Genomic DNA, 27474 nt, shown 5'->3' on the forward strand with positions numbered 1-27474 from the left:
TGTCAAGAAGTAACCACCTCTTTTTCTTTTTGGGTAATCTACAAATAGGCACAATTTTGAACAGGGTTCCAATTTCTTAAGATTTTCCTCAAGCACATATACTGGGCAACCTCAGATCCTGAAATGGCCTAAACTATCTTTATGACCATTCTATAATTCCAAAGGTGTTCCAGTAACACTCTTGGAAGGAACACGATTCAAAGTGTAAGTTGCAGTCTGTACTGCATAACCCCAAAACGAGTTAGGTAAGGAAGCATAAATCATAATAGATCGAACCATGTCCAATAGGGTTCGATTTCTTCTTTTTGATACACCATTCTGCTGAGGTATACCAGATAGCTAGAGTTGTCTTTTATTTTGAGTTATTGCAGTTTTAAACAGTTCAGTATTAAGGAGAGTTTTAGTTGCTGACGATCTTAGCACATAAACATTATCTTTGAGATTCGTAGAATAAATATATACTTCATTTTTGTAAACAAATACTTTATTTACATTAAATGATAAATAGTAGTTCTATTCAAGCAAACACTTTACAGAAGTAAGGTTCCTTTTCAAACTTGGAATCATATGTACATTATCTAATATAATATACAATTTTTGTAAACAAAGTCGAAGTCTTCCCATTGCAGTAGCTGAGACGACATGCCTAGTTCCTATACGCATCGTCATTTTCCCAGCCTTCAATTACCGCTAGAAACTAATTCCCTAAAATGAAGAACAAACATGGTTAGTGGCGTCTGAATCTATTATCCAAGTTGAATCATCATTCTCCAATAGACAAGTCTCCAAAATAAGTAAATCATATTTATCTTTCTTGGCATTCTTCTTTTCTGCCAAGTATTTGGGACAATTCCTCTTCTAGTGTCCCTTTTGGTTGCAATAGAAATAGATTCCCTTTGCAGCCTTAGTCTTCTTGTCTTTTTGGGCAGCAGCTAGTGGGTTAAATTTCCCATTTTCACCTTTCTTCTTCTACTGCTTTTTGGTGCCGGAGGAAGAAGGCACGAACTTAGTTCCAAAAGTCGAACCTCTGAAGAACTTCTTAGAGGATAAGGTAACATTTGCCTCTCCCTTATGTTCCTTGACCTTCAACAAGGACTGGAAAGTCTGTAGCTCGTTAAGTAAGGTAGTTAGGTTGTAGTCAATTTTGTTCATAACAGCATTGCTACGAAACTGCAGGAAACTTTCAGGTAAAGTTTCTTGATGAAGCTAACCTGATTGGCCTCATCGATGACAGACCCATTCATCTTGTTAAGAATGTGTTATCGAACAGATGCCCCTTCTTGCATATAGACACTAAAAATGTATTTAAGAACGTCGTGCCTGAGCTGAGCGGATGGTTTTCCAAACATTTTCGCAGGGACTCCATGATCTCACAGGCAGCGATCATGGACTCATGCTTCTTGGCCAAAACTTCAGAAAGGCTTGCCAAAATATACGCTCAGGCCTTTTCATTTTCCTGTACCCAATGCCCATATTCCTTCCGAACGTTTCGAGCAGCATTATGAGTTGGTACTGGAGGTCATTCCTCCATTAGGACAAATCTTAGGTCATCGATTATTAAAACTGTGTTAATTTTGTTTTTGCAGGTGATGTAATTACGCCTGTTAACTTATCAACGACAAGCATGTTTAATGTAGCAGGAGTCATTTTGTAAATTTGTCGAAACGTATAATTTACTCATATCAATATTCAAGCATTACCCATTTGAAAAACCATTCAAATTTAGCAAAATAACTTAATGCACCCTATGTGACATCTATTTTGCAATGATGTTTCATGAGGTAGGGTAAAAGCTACTGTAGGCTGATCAGGTACCCCTTTACTAAAATGAAACCATCTCAAGCAATATACAGAACAACTCCTTGTTACTGTAACTATTAGTCACCATTGTTTGGTCTAGAAACTATTGACTAGCTTAAGATTATAGAGTTCTGCCCCAATGAGCTAACCGTAGGAAAAAATCGATTGGGATAAAAACTAAAGCAGTCCTATCCATTTCTGGAGTTTGAGTAAAGAGACATGCAAATGTCATCCATAGAGGGACACAAACAAAAGTGTCTCGAGGTCGAGCATGAAAATTTACTACAAACTAATGAGAGAGACCATGGGATGTGGTCACACACGTCTCGCTCCCACTTACTATAAACACTCTCTCCATTCATCTTGGTATTGACCAATACAAACACCACCGGTAGGGGACACAAGCAAAGGAGTCTCGAGGACGATTATAGATTTCATGATGTGAACTTTGAGGGAGAAACGTGAAAAGGAAAAATAAAGTATCATATACCTCATTTTCCTCCCACTGAGTATTTTACCTAGGGTTAATTTAACTTAGAAAAATACGGTTAATTATTTTACTAAGTGATTGTTTAAATTTGTCCAAAAGTAACACTTACGTTGGATAGTTAAAAAACTTTGATTAATGTTCGTTAAACAATTTAATAAACTTTAATCGACAATTGCATGCTTGTAGAAAATCTATCTAATTCATCGTTCCAGGTCAGTTCCCAAGATGTTTCGTTTCCATCAACTTAAATACCCCAGCCTAGACAGAACTAGCCTTAGACAAAAGATCCCTTAATAGATACGTTTGCTACAAATTCAATCTTTTAATTAAAACTAATTTAATCCTATTAAACTGATTAAAAAATTAAACTAATTTATAGTCTCATTAGATATTTTGTGATCTTAGGACTATGTGAATCATATTTTTAAACTATTTTAAAATTGATTTGAAATTAAGTTTGCATGCAATTTTGAATTCTTGATTTTAATTTCTAATTTTCTAATTATAACAATTATAAAGTAAATGAAACAAATTAAAACCATACATTGCATTGAATGCATACTTAATAAAATTATAACATTTATAAAATTATCTAAAGTATTGTGATGCTTCACGCAATTCAATTTCATTACTTAACATACATAATATTTATATATACTAAAGTAACGAGATACTTAATAACATACATATCCAAACTATATATTATAACCTCTTATAATATAAATGATGCATGACTATGTTATTAATGCATGCAAACATATATTATAACACTTATATTATAAGGGAGAGGGTAAGGTACTTTATTTATATAGGCGAATGGGTCTTGTATGACTGAGTTTGGCAAGAACCCTATAACCTCTACTACCATGAGCGTGCTATAAAATTAAATCATGCAATTATATATTATAACATTTATAATATAAATGATGCATGAATAATGCATAACCTATGGTGAGATTTTACTATGTGACATACATTATGACATATATAATTAAAAAATAAACCATACATCAAATGCATAATTTAAACAGCAATTTATGGATCGGGATTGGACTCCTAAATTATTAATTAAATTAATATAATATTTATATTAATTTAATTAATTTAATAACTAACTATTACAAATAATAGTCAAACTAGCTCAAAACAAGTGAATCGGGCCTTGAACCACATGAATCGGACCGTCCAACACCCAAATCGCTTGCGAACTACTCGAACCAAGCGAAATGTACACGTACCAGCTGAGCCACGAACCAAACTGCATGCGAACCGATTCATTTTTTTTTTCCGTTTTGGAGTGTTGCAACGTTGTGACCTAATGTTGCAACGCTACGAAAAAGATGATCCGTCCGCCTCATCGTAGTGTTGCAACGCTACTGTATAGTCGCCCACTGTATAGTTGCGAAATCCATCAATTTTGCTCCGATTTGGACCTCGAATCTAAAGAAAGCGGTAAATCTAAAGCCTAATCCCGTAAACATCCACAAATTGCAAACCATTCATTCATCCATTCATCGATATGAATAAAATACAGAATACAAACCCACCAATAACTGAAATTTTAATTCTGAAAAATTAAAATTGGGACCAAGAACCACCGCTCTAATACCAATTGAAGGAACCGTGAGGTTCACTGCAGAAGCGGGATCGTTCCAAATTCTCAATTTTCACAAAATACAAAATTACAGAGAAAAATTATGCAAATTACAGAAATTTTACTGCATGCATTTGAAGGAGAATTTTAGGGTTAGAAATTACTTACCCTTAAAGAACCAGGTTCAGACTACGATGATGATGATCAAATTGGTCGAGAAACCTATATACTAAGCTTGCTAGTAGAATTTCCAAAGAACTTGAAGAACTACAAACCAAAAAGAAACTCCATGTGAAAAATTGTTACATTGACACAAAATTCTCTCCTTCATCTTAATTACGAACAAACACTCTCTCAAAGTATTATACTGCTCACACAACTAGAGTTAGCTAGTATATTAAGTTTAAATTGCTTTAAATTTGGATGATTTGAAACTAAAGTCGTAAGCTTCTTTTATAGTGTTTAGAATACATCACTTCTTTAACATTTCCAATATGAGACAATCACTCTTATAATATTTTACCAAAACCCTATCACACCTTAAGTCTAAATTTAAATATAAGTTTCAATATCCATTTAATTAGTGAAATATCAAACATATAATTGATATCGATCATTAGAATAAATAGTACTTTCAAATATTAATCCCGTGCCAAAAGAAGAATCTGAAATAATAAACTTGGATTTTCAGGGAGAATCCATTCTCTAATGGGTAGCTGCGCAATAAAATTTCTACCATTTAAAAAAAAAAAGGAAAATCAACATTGTTTTGAACAATTTTAAGGTAGATGTTGGTTTGAACATTTAGAAAGATACGTTGAAAATTGGAATGTTGATCGGTAGTTGTTGTCGGTTTAGACCATATATTAATTAATTTGGTTAATATGAATCAAATTTGATATTGGGAAGTGGCTTGCATCCCACCTGAAAATTAATGTCAACTTTGGTAAACAAACCAAATAACAAAATTTGCAATTTGGCAAAGCACAGTTGGCACCTACGTGGAACCATAGTCAACCAATCCACCAATTATATTCATTTCTTTAATTCATGTTACTACTTAACTTTGACTTCTTTTAATTTTCTGGCAACATAAACGTGGCCCAATCAAACCACTAGCCAAAACCTGACTTTTCCTTTTTTTTTTTTTATCGTTAAATTATAAATTTGGTCCACACTTTAAAAATTAGTATTTAATTCTTATAATTTGATTAAAAAAAATTTACATAGTCTCTATATTTTAATAAAACCTTCTTAATAGACTTTATTGTAAGGATTATTTCAAAGATTTTATCAAATTTTAGACATTAATTTCTAATAATAAGTTATATTTTGATTAGGGATTAAAATTACCATTTACATTTTTTTTCCCACTGCGGCTTTATGACTACGGTTTTTTTCCTTCATATGTAAAGTTATCTTTTGTGTGCTCTTTATTACTTTATTGGCAAGTAGTTTTTATTTGGATAAGTTATAAAATCAGCTTTTTGTTTATTTACTGCTCAATCTTAATTATCTATTTCCACTTTAAATTATAACTTTTTAGTTTTATTTTAACATTATTAACAAAATGAGAATTTATTATATCGGATAAATTTAGATTTAATGTGACGAGATAAATAACTATATCCATTTTCTTAAGCATCCCATTCAAATGTTCAATCATTGTTCGTTACGTGACAAACTCTTCTTACTAAATATTTTCGATTTTTTGTGTGTAATTAGAATGAGACAGAAAAATTGTACATCTAACCTTGTTCACGAGATAAATACCAAAAAAGTTGCATGATAATTTGATATTCAAAGAACTATTATTATTTAAAGAAAAGTAAAAGAGCTACATTGAGACTAACTTTTCGTAAAGAATTTTGCATTTTGGCATAAAATAAAATACCATAGGCGCCAAAATTTTATATTAATCTAACGCTTTTCTTATCCAATTCAGCAAAAGTTGTTTGTACAACTTGCGTGTACAAAGCGAGGAAATTCTGATCAGTATTATAAACCTCTATTTATTACTTGTAAAATAGCAAGCCACTAAATGACATATATATGTAAAATTATCCTTTTTTTTTCTTCTTTGCTGTATTTCGACTTTAGTTTTTATTTGATTTATAAGTTTCAAAATATTATATATTAATTCTTTTAAGTTTTTAGTTGGATATTTATTTAGTTCCTAAACTTTAAAATGTTACAATTTTATTCTTGAGATTTTAGTTCTATACGTTTCCAAATCTATATATTTAGTTTTGATTTTTCACTAAATACTCAATTTTAATTTTTAGTGTTAATATCTATTAAATAATTTTATTAAGAATCAACATCAAAGATCAATAGAATACGTGAAGCAAAAGAGATCGACACACAAATTTATATCTATAAGACAAAAGGAGAACAATTCTATTAGAGAAAATGATACATATTATAGAATTGAGACACCTCTAAGATTAGAGAGAGTTTAGATAGTAAACTTCTCTAAACTCTGAGGTCATAAACATAAATAACGTAAATATGATAAATACATAAATAATTTAGATTTCATAGTGCCACTTACCAGATTCAAGGCATTCCAATAATTTTAAAATAATTATGAAGTAAATTTATGTAATTAATGTTAGTAGTGATAAAAGAAATGTGAAATTACTTAATTCTTTTAAATTAATTAACATACATTAAGACTAAAAATGAAATTAAGCCTTTACTATTTGATAATGAGGTTAAGAATATAAATCTTAAAATTTAAAAAGACTAAATTGAAATAAAATTTAAATCTAATAAATTAAAATCAAACTCAAAATTTAAATATTAAATATGTAATATTGTGAAACCTACTCAACTATAACAAAAATTTATGATACAAAAAATATCTTTTCTAGAAAGGTATATTTATGTTAAGCGGATAGAGTATAAATACTAATCTTGTAATAGTCAAAATTTTGCGCACAATGCCGATATTTGCTGGAAATCTAAGATATTAATTTCTTTGGAGTTGTATGAATTTGATGCAATGGACTCCGAAATTAATGCCCCACCTAAAATTATTACATCATCCCACAAATCCACACCCATAATTTATGAACTAATTCAATGTTTGGTCAATTTTTTTAATCATATTATAAATATCTTAATACCTGTTGGTAATCTAATTTTGTGAATATATTACAGAAACATGGATGTCAAAACAAAATCAATTAGTTTAAATCTTATTTTCATCTTTAAATTTGGAATGTTGTTCTATTTTAGTCCTTAAATTTTTTAAAATGTCTGATTTAGTCCATGAATTTTAAATATTATTTTATTTTAATCCCTAAATTTTTTAAAATATATTTTTTAGTTCTTACACTTTTATTTTGGTCCTTCTATATTAAGATTTTATTAACTCTTTAACAAATTGGCGAAGTGATTTGTATTTTTTTATGACTAGGCTACCAAATAAGTTAGTTATTTTAAGAAATCAAGTTTCAATTTTGAATAAGGTGGCAAAGCAAAAGAATTTAAAAGATATTTTTAATTCAAAATTTTGATCGATCAATATTTTGAATACATCTAGAGCCTAGTCATTAAAAAAATAAAAGCTCCCTCACATTTATCTCAAAGTATTAACATAATTTTAATAGTAAAGACTACAACAAACACTTTTTAAAAGTTTAAAGACTAAAATAAACATTTATAAAAAATTAGAATCAAAATAGAAGAAGATCTAAAATTATGCGACTAAAATAGGATTTAAAATAAAATAATTATACAAATAAAAATAGTAAAAAAATAGTAAAAGGTAATGGATTTGAATTTATAATTGGACCTAAGGTATAAAATATTCCTTTATTAATTTATAATAAATAATGTTAACTTGCATGAAAATACAGACGTCTCATTTTTGCATACTTTTAGAGTTTTGATTCTCAGATTTTATGTTATAAATATAATGTACAGACGTTTAATAGATTTCAAATCCGAATAATAAAATGTTAGAAATCGAAAATGCCCACGAAATTTGAATTTACAGCCTGAATAGTTTGAATATTTATTTTTTTATTAGAAAAACAATTTTGGGTTTAAAATAATCGTTTTCAAATGTGAAGAATGGCTTTGGTTGTGGCTGCTTTAATTAGTCAAACTTCTTATGAGACTTCTTGTCATGAGCAATAGACCATAGGTTAAATATATAATTGTAGTCCCTATTGTTGGGTGCATTTTCAACTTAGTTTCTGTTGTTTAAATGTACAGTCTAGTCTATTATATTTTAATTAATTTCAATTAAATATCCTCTATGTCAGTAGCTGTTTGTTTAAACTAGATAATAGTAAATTTATGACAAGAAATTTAGGGACCGTTTGGAGCGTCAACTAAAAGTTGGTGGAGTGGGTTATTATAGCCCATTCCTTATTTGAAGTACCAAATATAATAGTGGTGTGTACAATTATTTATAATCTACCATTAAATATAATAAATATTATTTTAAAACCCTTTTTACTATATAGTATTTACTATTTGTCACCATCTTTTATTTTATTTTTTTGCTATTGTGTTCATTATTTTCTACCTAAACAAAGATAGTTTGCATCCCAAATATAAACTATTATAACAAAAACTAAAATAGTCATCCAAAAACTTACTATCATAACTCACCGACTCTAATAATCACTAATTATAATAACTAATTTAGTGCCTCAAACGTCTCATAAATCTTCGATCGGGAGAAATTTAGAAAAACTTACTAGAATAATTTATAAGCTTATGCTAAGTTGATCACGAAATTTGATGATAAATTAAAGATATTTCTCTCAGGTGACCAAGTTATTTCTCTCAAGTTTTGCCAACTAATTATGTAACCTATTATGTAAAGATCATTGTTGATCATCATTTAGGTCTCATTTGATAATTATTTGGTTTTTATTTTTGTTTTTGAAAATTAAGTCTATTTCATCTGCATTTATTATAATGATTTACATATTTCTTAAGTACTAATGGTTGAATTCTTAGCCAAATTCAAAAAACAAAAACAATTTTTTGAAAGCTACTGTTTTTAGTTCTCAAAATTTGGCTTGATTTTTTAAACTATTGGTGAAAAGTAGATAATAAATGAAGAATTTTAGAGGTGGAACTAGTATCCATAGATTTAATTAAAAAGAAAAAAAAGTTACCAAACGGATCTTTAGTTTTTTGTTTTTGTTTTTGAAAATTAAGCCTAAAAACATCACCTCCAAGTTTATTTATTTGTTATCTATTTTTTACTAATGATTTAAAAAATCAAGTCAAAATTTGAAAACTAAAAAAAAATAACTTTTGAAAACTTGTTTTTGTTTTTAGAATTTGATTAAGAATTCAACCATTATACTTTTAAAAAATATAAATGATCGTAAGAAAATAAGAGAAAATAGGTTTAATTTTTAAAAACAAAAATAAAAAGTGATATAGTTATCAAATGAACCTTAGTGACAAGATTGGTATAATTAAAATGTGAAGACATATCAAGACAAACTGACATTTTTTAACATATTGAGATTAAATGGAAACTCTTTATTAGAGACGAGAGACTAAAATCGTAAATCTAATGACTACATTAAAAGTTATATATTAGGGTCGTCTTAAAAAAAAACATAATAAATGAATGGTTTTATATCAATATGAAGTATGATTCAAATCCCCTCTCATTAAAAAGAATTGATGCCAAAATTCGAATACAAAAGGATGTATTTGGTCATTACGTGACAATAACATTAAATTTGTAATTCGAGAAAAACGTGACTTGCAAAATAAGGAGAACATAGATACAATGTGGTATTTTCTACAATACTTCCAATGAAGTCAATAATTTAGCAAAAATTTTAGAGATAAGAATGAATTTACTTTTTCTAAAGTCATGATGATGTACTTTTAGAAAAAAACTGACTTAAGACATTTAGACCAGGGATTTTAAGTTATATTAGGTTAATTCTCGAGCAAAATGAGTTAGGATATGCATTTAACATGCCCTTTATCAAATAAGGAGGCTCGACCTTAGCCTTGGACGAGGCAGAGGAGGTCAATTTGGCCTTTTGACCCAAACTCTCATTATCCTAAGGCCCAAATGGGTCAAAGCATGCCTCATTCATCAGTTTGGATCTTGACTCAGACTCCCCTCTTCCAATGCTTAATTGGGTCCTAAGGTGTTGTATTTTTGGCTCGAATTTATCCATTTTCTTGGTCGAATAGTTTGCAAACTCCAAAAGTTGATTATGCCCTCTAGTCCAAATCCACCTATAACATATTTGTCAATTAATAAGCCCACATTTCTATGTAGTAACTATTTGGTTTTTTAAAATTAAGCCTATTTTCTCTAAATTTCTTACAATAATTCACATTTTTCTCAAGTAAAATAGTCGAATTCTAAAAATAAAAACTTTTTTTTTTTTTGTTATCAAAGCTTGACTTGGTTTTTTTTTTTATTTTAAATATAGGTAAAAAGTAGATAACAAACAAAAATTTAGGGGTGAAATGAGTATTTACATGCTTAATTTTCAAAAATTAAAAATTAAAAATCAAATAATTATCAGTCGAGACCTAAATTAATTATTTTATCTTTAGTCTCATGCTAAAAACATGATTAGACAACCAATTGGCAATTTATAAGCTTTAGAATGGAGCATGTAGTAATGATTACATACGTGTAGCAACTAAGAGATCTACATTCAGAATTCTCACTCTTAGCAAAAAAAAAAAAATTTGTAAACTAATTTTGATTTTTAATTTATCCAATTAGTTGCTAAATCATCTCAACTTATCTAAATCCATTAAATGAATGCCATGTTATAATTTCATCAAACTATATATAATAAAGAAATCTATTTAAAAGTAGAAATCAAAATCAAAATGCATGTAGTTTAAATGACATAATGTCTATACTCTCAACTCCGAAATTAGGTTTCATTCGTTCACCCACCTATTTAATTTAATTTCTTAAAAAAAAAATAGAAATCAAATCCATAAAATACGGAAGGAAGAAATTTGCAATGCAGTCAACTTGAGGCTAGAAAATTGGATAAATACGGCTTTTTCTTTTCCTTTTTTTTTTTTTCTTTTTTTCCTGAATAACATATAATACCTATCTTGTTGCCAGTGTTCACTCATGCATTCCATATTAGCTAAGCTACCGGGAAAAAAGTATATATGTAATTCAACTTTAAATAATCTTAAAATTATACAGAAACAATAAAATAAAAATGACTCATTTAATAACCATTTAATTCTTTTCGCTTATTTTTGTAAAATGAAGCTTATAACCCATACTTACATTTATTAATTCTTTATTTTATTGTTTATATTTTTAGAGGTATTTTCAAATTTCAAGCCAATTTTCGAATACTTAAAAAATTATTTAAAAAAATTATTTGGCTAAGAACCTATTTATTTATTTAGAAATAAGAGAAACTATTTTAAATAGTAAAACTATTGAATATTTACAGGATATAACAAAATTTTAGAACTATCAATGATAGACGTCGATAGACATCTATCAGTGTCTATCAGCATCTATCATTAATAGTTCTAAAATTTTTCTATATTTTATAAATATTTTGATTCATTTTTCTATATTTAAAAACAATCCTAGAAATAAATAGAGCATAATTCAAAAAAACAAAAAACCAAATATCAAATTTTATTTGGTAATAATTTTTTTTTTTTGTTTTTATTTTTGAAAATGAAATCTATAGGCACTACTTTTACCTCCAAATTTCTTTATTTGTTATCTATGTTTTACAAATGAATTAAAAAATTAAACCAGTTTTTGAAAATTAAAAAAATGATTTTTAAAAAGTTGTTTTTATATTTTGAATTTAACTAAAAATCCAATCACTATAATTAAGAAAGAAGAAAGAAGAAGAAAGAAGTAAATCATTATAAAAAATAGGAAGAAATATATTTAAATTTCAAAAATGAAAACAAAAAACGAAATGTCTTACAAAATGGTACTCAAGCAACTACCTATTTATAAACAAATAAACTCGCTGGTCAATATTGAATTTCAGAACATAATTCCAAGGTCTTAAAAAAGGCACAAATCATTTGGTTAAATCATTTATTTTTTTAAAATAAAATAAAATAAAATAAATCAGCATGGGCCCAGGCCCACTAAGCATGAAGCTAGAAAGGTCCGTCGACCTCCCTGTGGTCTATAAATACTCCATTCGTCCCTCCATTTCAAACCTCACTCCAAATCCCTCTGTTTCTCTCTTACCCAACTAAATACAAACTCAAATTCTCCAACATTTCCTCTCTCTTCTAAATTCTTCCATTTTCTCATCTCTTCTTTAACTTTACATTATATCCATTAAATGGCTACACAAATTTCATTTCTATTATATCTTCTCCCAATCCTAATTTCAGTTTCAGGTAATCCCCTTCTCTGTTTCATTACATTTTTCAGTTTCTTTTTAATTAATAGTATTCATTCAATTTTATTTGCATCTATGAAATTACAGGAGTATTTTCCACCACTTTCAGCATAGTAAACCAATGTGATTACACAGTTTGGCCAGGAATTCTCTCAAACGCCGGAGTTCCACCACTTCCCATCACCGGCTTCGTCCTCGCCGCCGGCGAGTCCAAAACAATCTCTGCTCCAGCATCTTGGGGTGGCCGATTCTGGGGCCGAACCCACTGTTCACAAGACTCCACCGGAAAATTCTCTTGCCTCACTGGAGATTGCGGCTCCGACAAGGTCGAATGCAGCGGAAACGGCGCGAAGCCACCGGCAACTCTGGCGGAGTTCACCCTCGACGGCTCCAATGGGTTGGATTTCTTCGACGTGAGTTTGGTCGACGGTTATAATATCCCTATGCTAGTGGTCCCACAAGGCGGCACCGGTGAGAAATGCGTGAGCACGGGATGCGTTGTGGATTTGAACGGCGCGTGTCCTCCAGAGCTCAAGGTTATGAGTGTTGACGGCGGAGATAACGTCGCGTGTAAAAGCGCGTGTGAAGCGTTTAACCAGCCGCAGTTTTGTTGTAGTGGCGAGTACGCGACTCCCGATACTTGCAAACCTTCTCAATACTCGCAAGTGTTTAAAAACGCGTGCCCACGCGCTTATAGCTACGCTTACGATGATAAAACCAGCACGTTTACATGTGCCGACGCTGATTATATTATTACATTCTGCCCATCACCCAACACTAGGTAAATTTACATAATTCTCCCCTTTGACTTTCATAAGAATAGAGGGTATTTTCGTACATTACATGCTCTGACAAATTCCATTAAATCTGAACGTTAACGGGAAGCATTCATGATTTCTTGACATAGGGAATCTTGTTCATCAATGATTGTGCCACGTACGATTTAAAAGGGTAGTTTGGTCATTTTATTGCTCTTTAGCCGACATGTTTCACGGTGGAGATCGTGGGGCGGCGACACCGTTGAAGTCGGCGATTGAGTTTAATTAATCATCTCGAGAGAATAGAATTTTCACGTGGGTTTTTATTTTTTTTTTAAGATTCAACGGGCGCTTAAATCGCGCAACACGAGGTGTTATAATTCGGCACGAATTTTTAGCCTTTTATGATTACGCAACGGTCAAAAACACTGCATGACGGTCCACTAAATATATGACACGTTGTCACTTGATTATGCTGCGTCAGTAAAACTGAGTTTATTGTTTGGTTTGTTTTTGTGGGTGCAGTCAGAAATCAACGGACAATCACAACACAAACACGCCGGCGATCAACGGCGGCAACGGGGGCAACGGTACAATGGTTTACGAAGGGGCCGAGTATGATTTAAGCGGCGCGTCGAGAACCACGCTCCGCCGTATTCTTGGAGTGGTCGTTGCCACGGTGGCAATTCTTCAAATTCGGCAACTCTTTTGACCGACTGTAGTGGTGGAGGGATTTTCGGCCCATTGTTGCCTGGGAGTATCGTGTCACATGTGGAGCCCACAGCTTTGAGTTTTGATTCGTTGAATTGCATGATGGGCCAAGTGGGTGGGCCGGGCCCCATATTAAAGGCCCAGGTGATGTGGATGTGAGTCATGATTGAAAAGGCTCAACCGCACACGTTAATAGGGGAAGCCAACCAATCCACCCACCTTCTAGGCGAAAGCTGACAGAGAAGACAGAATTTTTATATATTTAGGGAATTCTTTTTCAGATTATGTTACAATTCTTTATAATTAGTTAAAGAAGAAACAAAATAATGATATTGGGATTCATTTGTTGGTATTGGGGGACAGAATTCAATATTGTTAAATTAAGTTTACTCTTAATTATGGTTTATGTCACATTCTATTAGTGCTGTAAAAATACATAAAACCGAAATTGATGATTTCAGTCGTCGTATCACAGCTAATGATTTGGATAATATATATTATAAAGTATGGGATGTGGATGGTAGAGTTTGATATTATTTTAATCTCAAGTTGTTTATTAATTATATATGGTTGGTTAAGTGGTAGTTTCTTCACTTAGTTGTCCCTTTTGAAAACAAACAAAATCAAATTAATTATTCATGCATACATAGAAGTAAGGTCTTAATTCAAATAGAAATAAAGTAGCATTGTTTTAATATGGATTTCAGACGGATACAAAAGTTAGTAAATCGGCCAACTTGCCGGGGGAAAATGGAGGAGACGTATGAAGCCCAATTGCATGAGCAGGCAAGCAAGTGGTTATAGAAAGTAGGTTGAGGCCCAAATGTTTGAAATGCAGCGTTTAAAGAAAATGCTAAAGGTAACATAGTTTAGAAGATAAAAGTATGGTCCTCTTGCTTAGGTAGCTTAATTAAAGAAAGAAAGGAAGGAAAAAGAGTGAAATTATAAAACATCTTTTTAAGTTTTTATCTAACAAAATTAGCACATTTTTTTGTTCATTTCGCGTGAGATCGACCACCGATATTTATAGGGGTGTTCAAAAAACTCTAACCCGACCAATCCGGACTACCCAACCTAAACCGCAAGGGTTGGGTTAAAAATATTAAAAAAATATTAAATTCGGGTTGGGTCTCAAGTTACCCCATTTCAGGGTCGGTTCAACCCGACCCGACCCGATTGTATATATATAAATAAATAAAATTTAAAAAAACAGTTAATTTTTTTAAAAAAAAAAAAACCGGTGACCCAATCCGGAAATTTTGGGTTGGGTTGACCCTCCAAAAAAGAACTGTTCATTATTAGCCAACCCAAATTTTTTGGTTGGTCCATAAAAATCTTCCAACCCGACCCAACCTGGACTATGTACACCCCTAAATATTTGGTTAAAAAATTTATTGTTTTGATCCGAGATTACACCGAGATTTTAGTAATTTTTCCAAAAGATTATGTAATCTTCTAAATCTTATATTATTATATATTTTCAAATTTTCTCCAAATTCTATTATATTGATATCTTACATAGTTTTTTAAATCTTTACCTAAATTTCTAATTTCCAAATCAATATATTAATTATCCAAATGAATTTTTTGGATGGATCTCATGTGAATGATTTTTATTTTCAAACTTTTGGAAAGATTAATTTTTTTTTTAAAAAAAAAAAAGATAAAATACGTAAAATATACAAAATCTCGATATGAATCTCAGGTAGATTAACACTAAGATCAGCAAACAGATTAATGCCCCGATTTTATATATTTTTCATATCTTACATTTTTTTGCAAATTTTGATCTTTCCAAAATTTTAAAAATTAAAATGCAATCATAAAAAATCTAATTGATAAATTCATTTAAAAATTTAGAAATTCATATAATCATGAAAACATAAAATTTGGTATAAGATTTGGATAGATTATTTAATATTTGAAAAAATGAATAAAATCTCAACATTCTAAATCTCGATGGTCGATCTCATCTAAGATCCACAAGAAAAACAAATTTAACACCGAGTTTTAAAAGATAAGTTGATAGTACTATTTTTAACCATTTTTCAGAAAGAGATTAATCGTCTAAAAAAATACAACTTTATTTGTGATATCTACCTTTGCTAGTTGCTTCCATTTCTCTCCATGCCCACAATGGATAGAATGAGTTGCAAAATTGGTCGTGCTCGAAGGTTGAAAAACAGAGACTAAGACTTCAAAATGGAAGACTTTTAAGATTGATATTCGAAACGAGACGACATAAAACCTATTTGGAATGACTAAAACATTTAGAAAGTTATTTCAAACAAGCTCATAACGACGTAATGATTGTAAATCGAAAGAAAAGGATAGATAGCATCACAAATAATGAATAGAAGATACAGATGGTCATTGTAGTTTCTATTCTTAGTAATGTGAAGAATAATGGATAGGGTGGTGTCAACTAGTATGTGATATATGTTGGTTCTTATCTGAATTGCAATAGGCACCATTTGGGATAAACTCAACGCTCTCTATGCCATTCATACATCTTTAGCTAAAATGTAAAGACCCTAATGCTAAAATTCTGTGATATGTATGGAATAAAATACACAGCTACATGTACCAAAGCCGCCTTCTTTTTTTCTTTTTGCAATGGCCTTTCTATGAAAACACCATGAGATAAAAAAAAGAAAATAAAATATATAAGAACCCGAGAAAAAAAAAAAAAAAAAAAAAAAAAAAAAAGAAGAAGAAGAAGAAAAAAAAGCCCCTAAATTTTCCCTCAACAATTAACTCGTGAATCATATAACAGCACAATTACCCAGCTTTATTTAGTCATAAATCAAACCCATCCCCACCACTATGGCTAATGGGTTCAGCCTCCTTGTATGAATCATTTTCTGGCAGTGATCATCAGTATACTTTTGTGGATTAACGAAATGTGCGAAGCGAGAACGAGATCATGAGAGGACGGATTACTGTTTCCATGGAGGCTGCTGATGTTTATAGCTTAGTAAATACCCTTCCCAACCACCATCAGGGCCATCGGGTTCTTTCCTTTTAGAACCAACTCCAGAACTTGAAGGTTGTCTCAACTGCTCTTCCACTGATCGGAGATGACCTGGGAATAGAAGCTGTTTTAAACCCCCAGAATCACTTAATCCAGAATTCAAATCAAATTTAGGACGCGAGTGAGCAACAACACCGTTGGGAGTGAGCTGTGCATCTGCCATGCCCATGATAAACGGTGGGTGTGAGTAAGAGGAAGGCGGAACTGCTGACATAGGGCCCATATATTGAGGCATAACAGCAGTTCCTCTTGAATCAACCATGTAAGGCATTGAACCACTAGGTTCATACATGGTTGAGAATGAAATGGTTGGCCCTGGTGTCAATCCATTGTAACCAATAAAAGGAGTCTGGTGGAAAGAAACTGCAGAATTCATCCCTAGTATATCTCCTGTCCTTGCCAAAGTAGCACCCATTCCAGTTGGCTCAACAGTTCTGCCATTTGGCAACGATGAGGCATGAAAGGGAAAATCTTTTCTACCGACTTCCACCCTTGTACCCATAATGGAAATAACAGAAGCATCCGAATTAGGCCGTCCATATGCAGTTGCATTTTGACTATACTTACCAGGGCCTTGATCTGGAGCATCACCTTGAACATATGGCCTATCATTCAAATCAATATTCCTTACCAGAGGTTGCATCGATGATGAAGAGCAGGCCGGAGAAGCACTGTAGCTATTCTGATTGTTGAAGAGTCCCTCCAATCTCAAATCTGATGCTGGAGCATCAACATCGTCGCCGACACAGTTAAGATCCAGCTTTAGTCCGCCAGATCTTCTTGGTCCGCTTTCAACTAAAAACTCTCCGGATTGTGGGAAAGATGATCCTATTTGTTTCCTGGTTTCTTCTCCAGTCTCAGCCACATTCAAATCAATGTCAAGAAAATCCTGCCTCTGCTTTGAACTATCAGAATTTCCCCCACTAGAAAGCGTTCTATCACTGTCAGGAACTTTACGTGGAGAAGCAGGCCGGAAAGCACTAGTGGCTGCAGAGCCTCTCCATCCAAGCGCCCCTTCAAACTGCAAAGGTGTTATAGGCAATCCAGAAGAAGCAGCTGGTCTTGAAACAGAGATAACAGATACCGGTAAAGACACTGGAGTTGCTAACTGCTCTGCATCATCATTAAATACGTCTTGATTTAGATCAAATTCACAAAATCCTTTTTCTGTACTTGCTTCTGCCCCTCGAGCTGCTTCGGTAACCATGGAGGATTCCATTTCATTTAAATTTTCTGGTTGAGTATCTAAATTATCTGGATGGGTTAAGCATGTCTCCGCATCAGAATATGATTCAGCAACATGACTTTTTGCAGATTGGACCTCCCTTCCTTGGAGATCAGCTGGCAGGTCCTGTTTTTCCGACACGGAGTCTGGTTTACCCAGCTGCCTAATTCCACCATCAGAAACTTTATCAGAAGAAGAGCTGCAGGATGGCTCTCTATATTCGACCACTTCTCTTTCTACTTCTTGAGCTACTTGCCGAGCAACCTCCAGAGCATCGACTATCCCATATTCAAGTTCCATGTCTGACCTATTATCAATTATATTTGAAGTTTTGGGATTTAATTTTGGTTTGGAAAAAACAGAATTAGTTATTCCACCGTCATCTTCCTTTCTCCGACGTTGTCTGTCTCCCTTTACTTGCCCAAAGTCTTCCATCCTCGAAAAAGAAGCCCCACGTTCCTCAAATTTTCCTATTAGACTCCCATTCATAGACAAATCCCGCAGAGTACTTCGATAACGGTCAGTATCTAAGCCTGCAGGTTTGAACACAGTCATGCTAGCATAATTTGTCTTTTTATCAGATATCCCACTTGCTGAATCTAATGTGGAAACTCTCTCACTATCTAGACTAGAACTACGCTGACGAGCACCAGCATTGTCAAGACCATCATTATCTTGTTGAGCTGGAGCTTCCTTAGCAGATTCTTCACCATTTGCAGCATCAAAACCTTCCAAAACACTTCCGGGATCCTGCATGGGAGAATGTGAAGAGTTATCTGATTTCTCTGTCACGCATGACCTACCAGAAGAGCCATCAATCTTATTCACATGGTTTTCAAGCTCTGGTGACTCATTCGACTTCTTTAAACCAGCTAACTGTTCATTATCGCTGCCTTCCCTCGCAGCTGAAGCCACACTAACTGAAGTTCCTCCTCCAACAGAACATAGAGAAGTTTCATCCTTCTTCAAAACATCCTCGATCGGTGCCAACATAACAGCACAGTTTGTTGCTAAATCTGGAGATCTATCTCTCACAACTGAATTTCCAGAAAATGAATGAGAGTTGAGCTCGTTTCTTGGAGATTGAACCTTTGAATCCTCAATCTTATCTAGGTGAAGTGCATCAGAGCTTCCAGAGGATAATATCTTGTCCCCAACAGGTTCTGCTGTTTGTTTTCCATCACTGGATAATTCTCTTGAAACAGATGCACCTGAAGCAGATGACCTTCCTGCTCCACGAGCAAGATTTGAATTCTCTTCATCATAATGTACAATGTGTTCTGCATCACGAAGCAAGTCTTTATCATTAATCTCCTGCATCCACCTATCAAGAAGTACACTCAATTCTTTCCCAAATCTAGATTTTCCATGGTCAGTATTCTCATAAAGACCCTTAATAGTAAACAAAATCCCAGAAGAAATAGATTTCTCAGCAGTTATATGTAGCTTTTTAAGTGCTTGTAACAAAACAATGATAGACTCTTCCACGGTGCTATCACTTGTATCATTACTAAACTTTTGAGCATCCTTAAGCCATCTTTGAATGAAGCTCAGTCCATCTAATTGGATAAAAAGATCAAGACAATCTTTATTCTCTGTAGCAGCAATAGCACCTGCAACAGCAGCCCAGTGCCTAGTTGCATCGCTAACATTCTTCACAAAACAATCCTTCTCCTTTTGCATAACATTGATCAACTCCTCAACTCTGCATGGGGCTGTAAGCCCATTTTTTATTTCAGTCAAGGTGAAAAAGTCTTCAAGTGTCATCATGCTTCATATACCATCCTTGAGAGCATGAGATGAGAGAACCTTTTCATCCATCTAGCAGACCAGCAGGTCAAAATTATGAAACAATGCTGCAAATAAAGGCAAAATACGTGTCAATCAAGAGAGATTCCTAACTTAACACCAACATTTGGTCATCGATTGATTTATGAGGTGACAATTAAAAACTTTACACCAAGTATAGTATAAGAAGCAGCAAAAAACAGCTATATGTTACCACACAAGAAAAGGACGGGGGGCCATCAATCATATATAAGAATGTTCAAACAGGAATAGCAGATAAATGTCCTATTGTTCTACACAACAAAAATATAATATCCCAATTATAAAAGGCCAGAAATGAAGCCTTGGTAATTAAAATATGTTATCAATACACCTGGGATAAAGTACACACTACACAAAGAAAAGTATTTCAAGTCCATAAGCTAAAAATCTAAATCAAAATAAAAAGAAAAAAAAATAGTTCAATTGCATCTCAGTCCTATATCTATACTAGTAAGTTAAAAATTAAAAATTATCAATTAATTGTAAGAATTGTAAGAATTAAGACAGTATAGTGTCTAAATTGATCTTGCACCTGAACTGCCTTGATGCTAGAACTTCAAGAGTATTCAGCAAGCAACAAGTATGATATTAACAAAGAAACCAAAAGAAAGACTTTCTTTCTCAGTCTAGTATACCAATGTTCATATTGATTACAGACCCTGAGAGATGTACCTAGAAACTACAGCAGAACGACAGTATTCCATCCAAATCACTCTTTCTTTTCTTTTCTTTTTTTTAAATAAGAAACATCAAGAACTTAGTCCAAAAGGACAAGGACAACCTAAGGGCCGAGTAGAGAGAACTCTCTCCCAGCAACTTGGCTAGTGGATTTAGAAAACACATTAAGCAGTGGATTTAGATAATAAGAGTAACAGTTAGAAAACCTATTTGACTATTGTAGGAATTTTCAATATATTCCCCAAAAGAATGGACGGTGACGAGCAAGAACATCGTCCCTGTTAAACTTTCAAAAAAGCAAAATTAAACACGATGTACCAATGAATCGTGATTTGGAAAACAACCCACCACTGTTATGTAGATTCCAAACATCGATTACCTACAAAATTCAAACCAGTACCCAGTGCCACAATCAAGGACAAAACCCACTTTAAAAGACCCGCTAAGGAGGGAAAATGATAATTGTTATCCACTAAATCATGAAATTGCAAAAACATCCAGCTACTAATATAACTCGATGGGTAAGACGACAATAATTCAAAATAACAACCAGAGTTAAGTAAGCAGCTCGTCCGTATTCCCAGAAAAAGCCAAACGAGATTTAGAAACTACCACCTATGGACGTATCTCAGTATGAAATGATAGGTTAGAAAGGAGAGAAAATGGAAATTAACAAACGATATCACCCTGCTTTACAGCCATTAAACGAAGAACCAGCGTGAATGAAAATGAAATGAAAATTTGAATAGGAGATTGTGTAAATTAATCCGCGGATAGCGATTAGGATATAAAATGAAGAAGGAATTAAGAATGAGTAAATATAAAAAAGAAAATGCACAAAACGCAACAGTATGAGTTTCTTGCCTTGACAACAAAACTCGAAACCCTAGCTTCAGACTGGTCGAGAAACAGGAGCTCCAAAAACTCCTCCTCCGAATTTCTCTCTCCTCTGGTTGATGAATGAGGATTTTCTCTCTCTAGAACTTGAGCTTTCTTTCTTTCTCTTTTCCGTTTACACAAAACCCTCGTTTTGTCGTCTGTGAAACCTTCCCCCACATCGAGCGAGAGACGGAAAATAACGAAAATGGCTCAAATCCTGATTTCTATGTTTTTCCCCTTTATTTTTTTTTATTTTTTTTTTTCTTAAAGACGATGGCACGTGGGACACGTGCGAGTCTTGCGACATGTAGTTCCGGTTTAACTCGGGTTGAGTTTATGAACCGGGAATGGTCGGGCCGGCCAGAACAAATAAAAAAAAACTGTCACTTTCTGCCATACGGAATGCCTTTTTGTAGGCTCTTTTTAATTATTAATAATTTGGAAGGAAATAATTGCAGTGTAAAGGAATTTGGACTTTCGACCAATTTGTCTAAGCTTTTACTGATTTTATTTTTTAAAAAAATGTGTTGTATTTTGCCAAAAAGTCCTATTTTTTTTTCTCATAAAAAGAATGTATTATGTTGGGAGACAAGGACTTTTTAGACCAATTATAAAATAAGTTATCTTAATTAGGAGTTATTTTTAGTTGGGTTTTATATCGATTTTTGCGTTGTGGGTCACTTTGTGACATTGAACTATGACCTTTTTTGCAAAGGCATTGAACTATGACCTTATTTAACTACTTTCAAACGTGTTTGGTACAGAATGTAAGAATTTAAATCGTAAAAAGTTAATATACTAAAAAAAAACCGTAAAAAGTTAATATTTTATTTGAAGGGTAAATATTGTTGGTCTTAAAATGAGAGAATAATAGCAAAAATATCTTTTTTTCCCCCTTTTTGACAAAGAATAGTTGCTGGATAGTTGTGTTTAAGGATATTTTTTATTTTTAGAATAAATATTAGCTTTTTGGGCATAAATTTAATATATTTGTTTTTCATGCCATCATCTTAATATAGTGGATGATTTTGGACTAAAAGACATAATTTATATCAAATAAAAACAAAAACAATAAAGCCGATGATAATGTTTTTTTTTTCTAATTAAGTTATAATTACTAAATAATAGAAGTAGCTTTTAAATATTTACTTTTCAAATGTTAGCTAAAATTTAAAAATATTGAGTGGTGGGAAAAAATAAAAATTATCAACTTAAAATGGCATATGGTTAATTTAAATGTCAAAACAAGCATAGCTTGATTGACATATTATATGTATAAGAAATCAAGAGATTTGATACGATATATGATTGTTTTCTCCCTATGAATGCTCGGTCAATCTATTATAGGATAAAGACATAATCTTAGGATGCTTAATTGGTCACATTTTTTTTATGTTATATAACTACTATTGTGACCTATCACTTTTTCTAAAAGAAACCAACTTCTTTTTATAGAGATATATATATGTATTTGAAGTAGAGGATTTCAAACTCCTATTAACAAAGAGTACAAGTCTCACTTAGCCTGAACATTTCAGATTAACCACAAACAAGCCTATCAAAAACTTTGATTAGAGATATTATTTACTACATTCATTTTTTTATATATTATTTATTCTCCATATTAAATGATGTATTTCTAATAATTTAATCTTTTTTAGAGTTAACTACCTAAGGTGAGAGATTTAAACCTTTAATTTCTTAATCGAGTATATATGTCTTAATCAATTAAAATTACGTTCGGCATTGCATTAACTATATCAAAAAGGTATTTTCCAAATCTTAACTATTTTCTGCATTTGGTAAAACAGATTCAAATTAAATATGTTAAAGTCACTTTTAAAAATAAGCTAATTTCACGTCGACTTTAGAATCCTTTTGACTTTTAAATTCTCCTGAAATCAGATAGGATTTTTAATTAATATTTATTTTTGAATTTTATACCTTGAAGATTTATTTTATATATTTATCTATTCCTCGTCTAATCAAATATATTTTCTATTATTCTTTTTTTAAAATATATATATATATATATTTATTTTTCATGAGTTAAACACATCAATTTTTTTTTAAAAAAAAAGTATACCATATTCATTTAAATAAAACTATTTTCCTTAATATTTGAAAACTAGTCTATAACAAACAAAATTTATCATACTAAACAATTATTTAAAATTCTAAATTACAAAAAAAGAAATTATAAATCTATCCTAGTCATTACATCTAAAATCTATTTTTGTATTTATTTATCAAATACTCTAAATTTAAACTGAAATTTACGAAACATAATTTTAGGAATTTTTCTAAAAGCAAATCTTGAAAGATAATGCAATGCGCCTATAGAGGACAATCTTCCGGCCATAATTGAGTGTGGGATTACTGGAGCATGAGACGTGCCAATGGATGGGACTTGCAACTTCAAATATTTTGGAGTCCAATTTCGCCCGAACCTAAGCGAGACCTGTCTCCGTTTCCATTAGCACACAGTCTCATCCACATTCAATTTATATTCATTGGAGGGCGTTGAGACCAAAAAACAGTTGGCAATGCATCAAACCCATGGGCCCATGATCCACCACCCTTCGAGTCCTTTTACATTTTCTTTTTTAATTTTTATCTAACAACTCTATCTCTCATCATATATTTTCATAAATATCTTTAAATTTGATTTTTTTCGAAAACGTATTTTAGTGTTATTTTTTTTACAATTTTATCCTTTTTTTATATTTATTTATATTCATTATATATATATATCCTTATATATTCTTATTTTTTAAGCTACTTTAATGATAGAAAGAGAAAATACATTTATAGTTTTTCTCATTTATCAATTAGAGAGAGAAAATACATTTATTTTATTTTTTTCTATTTTTCAATTAAAAAATGTATTTAATGAAATTTCATTTTCTATTTACGTTGGTTTTCACATATCAATTTATTGATTTTTTTTTACGGATTAATGACTATTTTAAATATAACTTAGAACTTTTTGACGGATTCATGATTATTTTAAATATACTTTAGAACATTTTGATGGATTCATGATTATTTTAAATATACATTAGAACATTTTGTTAGGTATTTGAAAATATTCTAACCAATATATGATATATACTACAGTTTATAAATTAGAGATTGACTCGATGTTTGACATAAATCACATTATAAACCAACATATGAAATATACCACAATATACAAATTTTCATAAATTTCATTTACACCACAATATATATATCACAATACAATAAGTCTAAATAAAAAAAAATACTTGTTTATATCAAATACTCGTTTATATCAAATTTGATATATAGTACAGTATATATCAAATTTTCTACGAAAGCTAAAAAAACAATACATATATATCACAGTATATATAAAAAATAGGGAAAAATCAATTTTCATATAGGGGTTTATAATCCATAACCTTCCATATTTATCTTTTCTTCTTCTTCAGCCATGGCCACCACGAATCTCTCTCCCCGTCATCGTTGACCGAATTTGCTTGCCCCACCATACCATCGATCGAATCTGCTTAACCCATCACCATCGATTCATCCCACGCCTTCACATCATCGATTCGTCCCAAGTCGTTCGTGTCACCTCGTGTTGAGTCATCAATTCGCTGAAGGAAACTCGTATGAGGAGAACCTTGAGCGAAAGCAGATCGACCAAATTTCATTAATTATCGAATACAAAGTTTACAGTAAACATACAAATAGATATGCATTCAAAATTAAATTATAGCATGCTTTTAAACGAAAATGGGTTTCAAGAAACCTCACCTTTAAAGAACCTTTCTTCGTGATTCTCCCTCGAACAATCACGAACAACTTGAAGACCTTTTTCAAGAATTTCTCGAACCAAAACCCCAACACAACCACAATGCTACCTCGGTATTCTCAGGGTGAGAATCCAGGAGTGGTTGGCTCTGATTATTTTGGTTTAGAAGGGAAGATTAATGTAGAGGAGAAAGATTGAGAGCTTTCTCATAAGACAAACTCACAGAACTTTTCTGTAACAACTTTCTCTCAATCGTTCAACAACAACATTCAAAACATAGAGGAAGAAGGAAAAAAAATTATTTTTCTTTTATTCTTTTTGCCATAAAAGATAATCACCTCCATCAAAGTGGGTGGAGAGAAAAGACGGGAAAGGGAGTTGTAACTCCCTTCCTTATTATTCAAATAATAATATAATATAAATAAATATGATAACTAACTTATCGAATTATATTTATATTAAATTATATGTTATATCAAATATAACATATAACCTATAGTTTTAATATTGTATCACATACAATATAAACTATAGTTTCTTTTCTCTATTAGATGACATTTAATATAAATCATATTTATATTAAATTTAATAACTGTGAATCCAATTCATAGAAAATATATTTGAATCTCATTCAAATATTTATTTTCACCCATTAAGCTATAATGTATCAAATACATTATGACAATTATATCACATAAAATTGAAATAATTATATAATTAAATTCCTCTATTAATTTGAACAATTCAAATTAATCCAAAAACTGATTCTCAACTAAATCCTTTTGAGCTACTAAGGAGAGCTCATGGACATGTAGCTTAAGCTCCAACAGTACATGAATAATTAATTAAACTCTTTAATTACATTATTCACCATCCGTTAACTGTCGGGCACTCTACTAAAGACTGACAGCTGCACTATTCACACTACAGATATATTTTTGTGTCTATTGGATATAACCAAGCAACAACGCGATGACCCTTCACAAATTGCTCGTAAGTACAGCTAGGCCAAAATACCGTTTTGCCCCTATAGTTACATCTAACTCCTTAAGTACCACTGATTCTTCTAATGAACAATAAGTCATAGTCCCACTATGACCAAGTTCTCTTGGGCCAAGAGAGGGTGTAGCCACTATGTTTAAGACCCGGAATTGGTCCTTAAGGGAGAAATTTATCTACTTGCTCCTGTATCGAGAAGGAATGAATTCCGTCTTGTGTAGCTGAGTTCCCAGCTTCTTAGTCAAACGAATCCCCAAAATGGTAGGCCTGTTGAGTTGGCAATTTGGCCACTCTCACCCATACAAATCAAAGGACTTCCTTCATCAGCAAGAGTTCACAATTTACTCAGGGATTCAGGTCATGTCGCCTATGGTCATCCTAGTAAAATGTGAGTCTCTATTATTAACGACATTATATAAAGAGACTAATAATTTCGTGGTCCGGTCTTATATAAACTCTTTGTATAGGGTACCCCTGCTCGCATGTCTCCACATGAATTATCAGGATCAGATCATTTGTAGCACTTTACAACACTTGTAACACCTACAAAGCGGGCTATATCCGTAGTCTCACAAGGATAAGGTACCAAGCCTTATCCATCTACTACGGGCTGTTTAGGTTATTATTTAAATAGGATCCACTTTTATGTCTCTACATACTTGTTTAAATTACATGAAATAACTTCAGATCTTCGTTTATTAGATTGAGTATATGCTTATAAAATAACACTTATTTTATTAACAACAATATGTTAATACAAAGTTTACAAACTACGAAATTACAAGAAGATTTAGGACACCATTCCCAACATTCGCCCCATGCCGTCGTCTACCGCCTACAACTCACATCGTCGAAGGAGAAAAGAGAGGGAGGGGGAAGGAGAAAAGAGAAGGAATACTACAAGAAAAATCACTTTTAGTGACAATTTTTTTAGTAACGCAACCAAAACTTGTCACTGATTACTAATCTATAGCAACACGTCCGAAAACATGTCATAAAAAACAACTATTAGTGGCAAAGTCTAAATCAAATTTACTAAAAGTTTCTGCTACATACTATTATGCATCACAAAAAGTCAATAATCTTTAGCAACATGTTAATTCGCCACTAAAAGATGTTTTTTTAAGAAATAAATGGTTCAAAACTAAAATGATATTCTTTAAAATTAATTTTTCATTCCCCCCCCCCCCCTTCTCATTTTCACTTTCCCTCCCTTCATCTATTTTTCCTCTCCCCTTCTCCTCTCACTCTATTGGAAAAAAAAAAGGAAAAAGAGAAGAAACCCAAACCCTCTCCCATCTTTCTCTATTGAAAAAATCA

The 27474-nt window shown here is 32.0% G+C and overlaps 2 protein-coding genes across 2 annotated transcripts; one reads left to right on the top strand and one right to left on the bottom strand.

Moving 5' to 3' along the window:
- Positions 1-12041: 12041 nt before the first annotated feature.
- LOC120087122 (thaumatin-like protein 1b) lies at positions 12042-14264 on the top strand. The gene is made up of 3 exons (XM_039044012.2): positions 12042-12257; positions 12347-13040; positions 13543-14264. The coding sequence occupies exons 1-3, from the start codon at positions 12200-12202 to the stop codon at positions 13727-13729; spliced, it is 939 nt and encodes a 312-aa protein (XP_038899940.1). The 5' UTR covers positions 12042-12199; the 3' UTR covers positions 13730-14264.
- Positions 14265-16201: 1937 nt separating this feature from the next.
- LOC120087121 (Transcription elongation factor (TFIIS) family protein) lies at positions 16202-21607 on the bottom strand. Its single transcript, XM_039044011.2, has 2 exons — positions 21360-21607; positions 16202-19843 (listed from the first exon to the last, which is right to left on the bottom strand). The coding sequence occupies exon 2, from the start codon at positions 19755-19757 to the stop codon at positions 16668-16670; it is 3090 nt and encodes a 1029-aa protein (XP_038899939.1). The 5' UTR covers positions 19758-19843; positions 21360-21607; the 3' UTR covers positions 16202-16667.
- Positions 21608-27474: the final 5867 nt, after the last annotated feature.

This window comes from Benincasa hispida, chromosome 9 (genome assembly GCF_027475165.1).
Source record: "Benincasa hispida cultivar pf3 chromosome 9, pf3_genome.v1.1, whole genome shotgun sequence".
NCBI classification, from domain to species: Eukaryota; Viridiplantae; Streptophyta; class Magnoliopsida; order Cucurbitales; family Cucurbitaceae; genus Benincasa; species Benincasa hispida.

What these genes read in the sequence shown, in the direction of transcription:
- LOC120087121 (XM_039044011.2), bottom strand. Translation starts at nt 19,757, where the DNA reads ATGATGACACTTGAAGACTTTTTCACCTTGACTGAAATAAAAAATGGG.
- LOC120087122 (XM_039044012.2), top strand. Translation starts at nt 12,200, where the DNA reads ATGGCTACACAAATTTCATTTCTATTATATCTTCTCCCAATCCTAATT. An exon ending in AATCCTAATTTCAGTTTCAG is followed by an intron (nt 12,258 to 12,346) that starts GTAATCCCCTTC and finishes ATGAAATTACAG; the next exon opens with GAGTATTTTCCACCACTTTC. An exon ending in TGCCCATCACCCAACACTAG is followed by an intron (nt 13,041 to 13,542) that starts GTAAATTTACAT and finishes TTGTGGGTGCAG; the next exon opens with TCAGAAATCAACGGACAATC.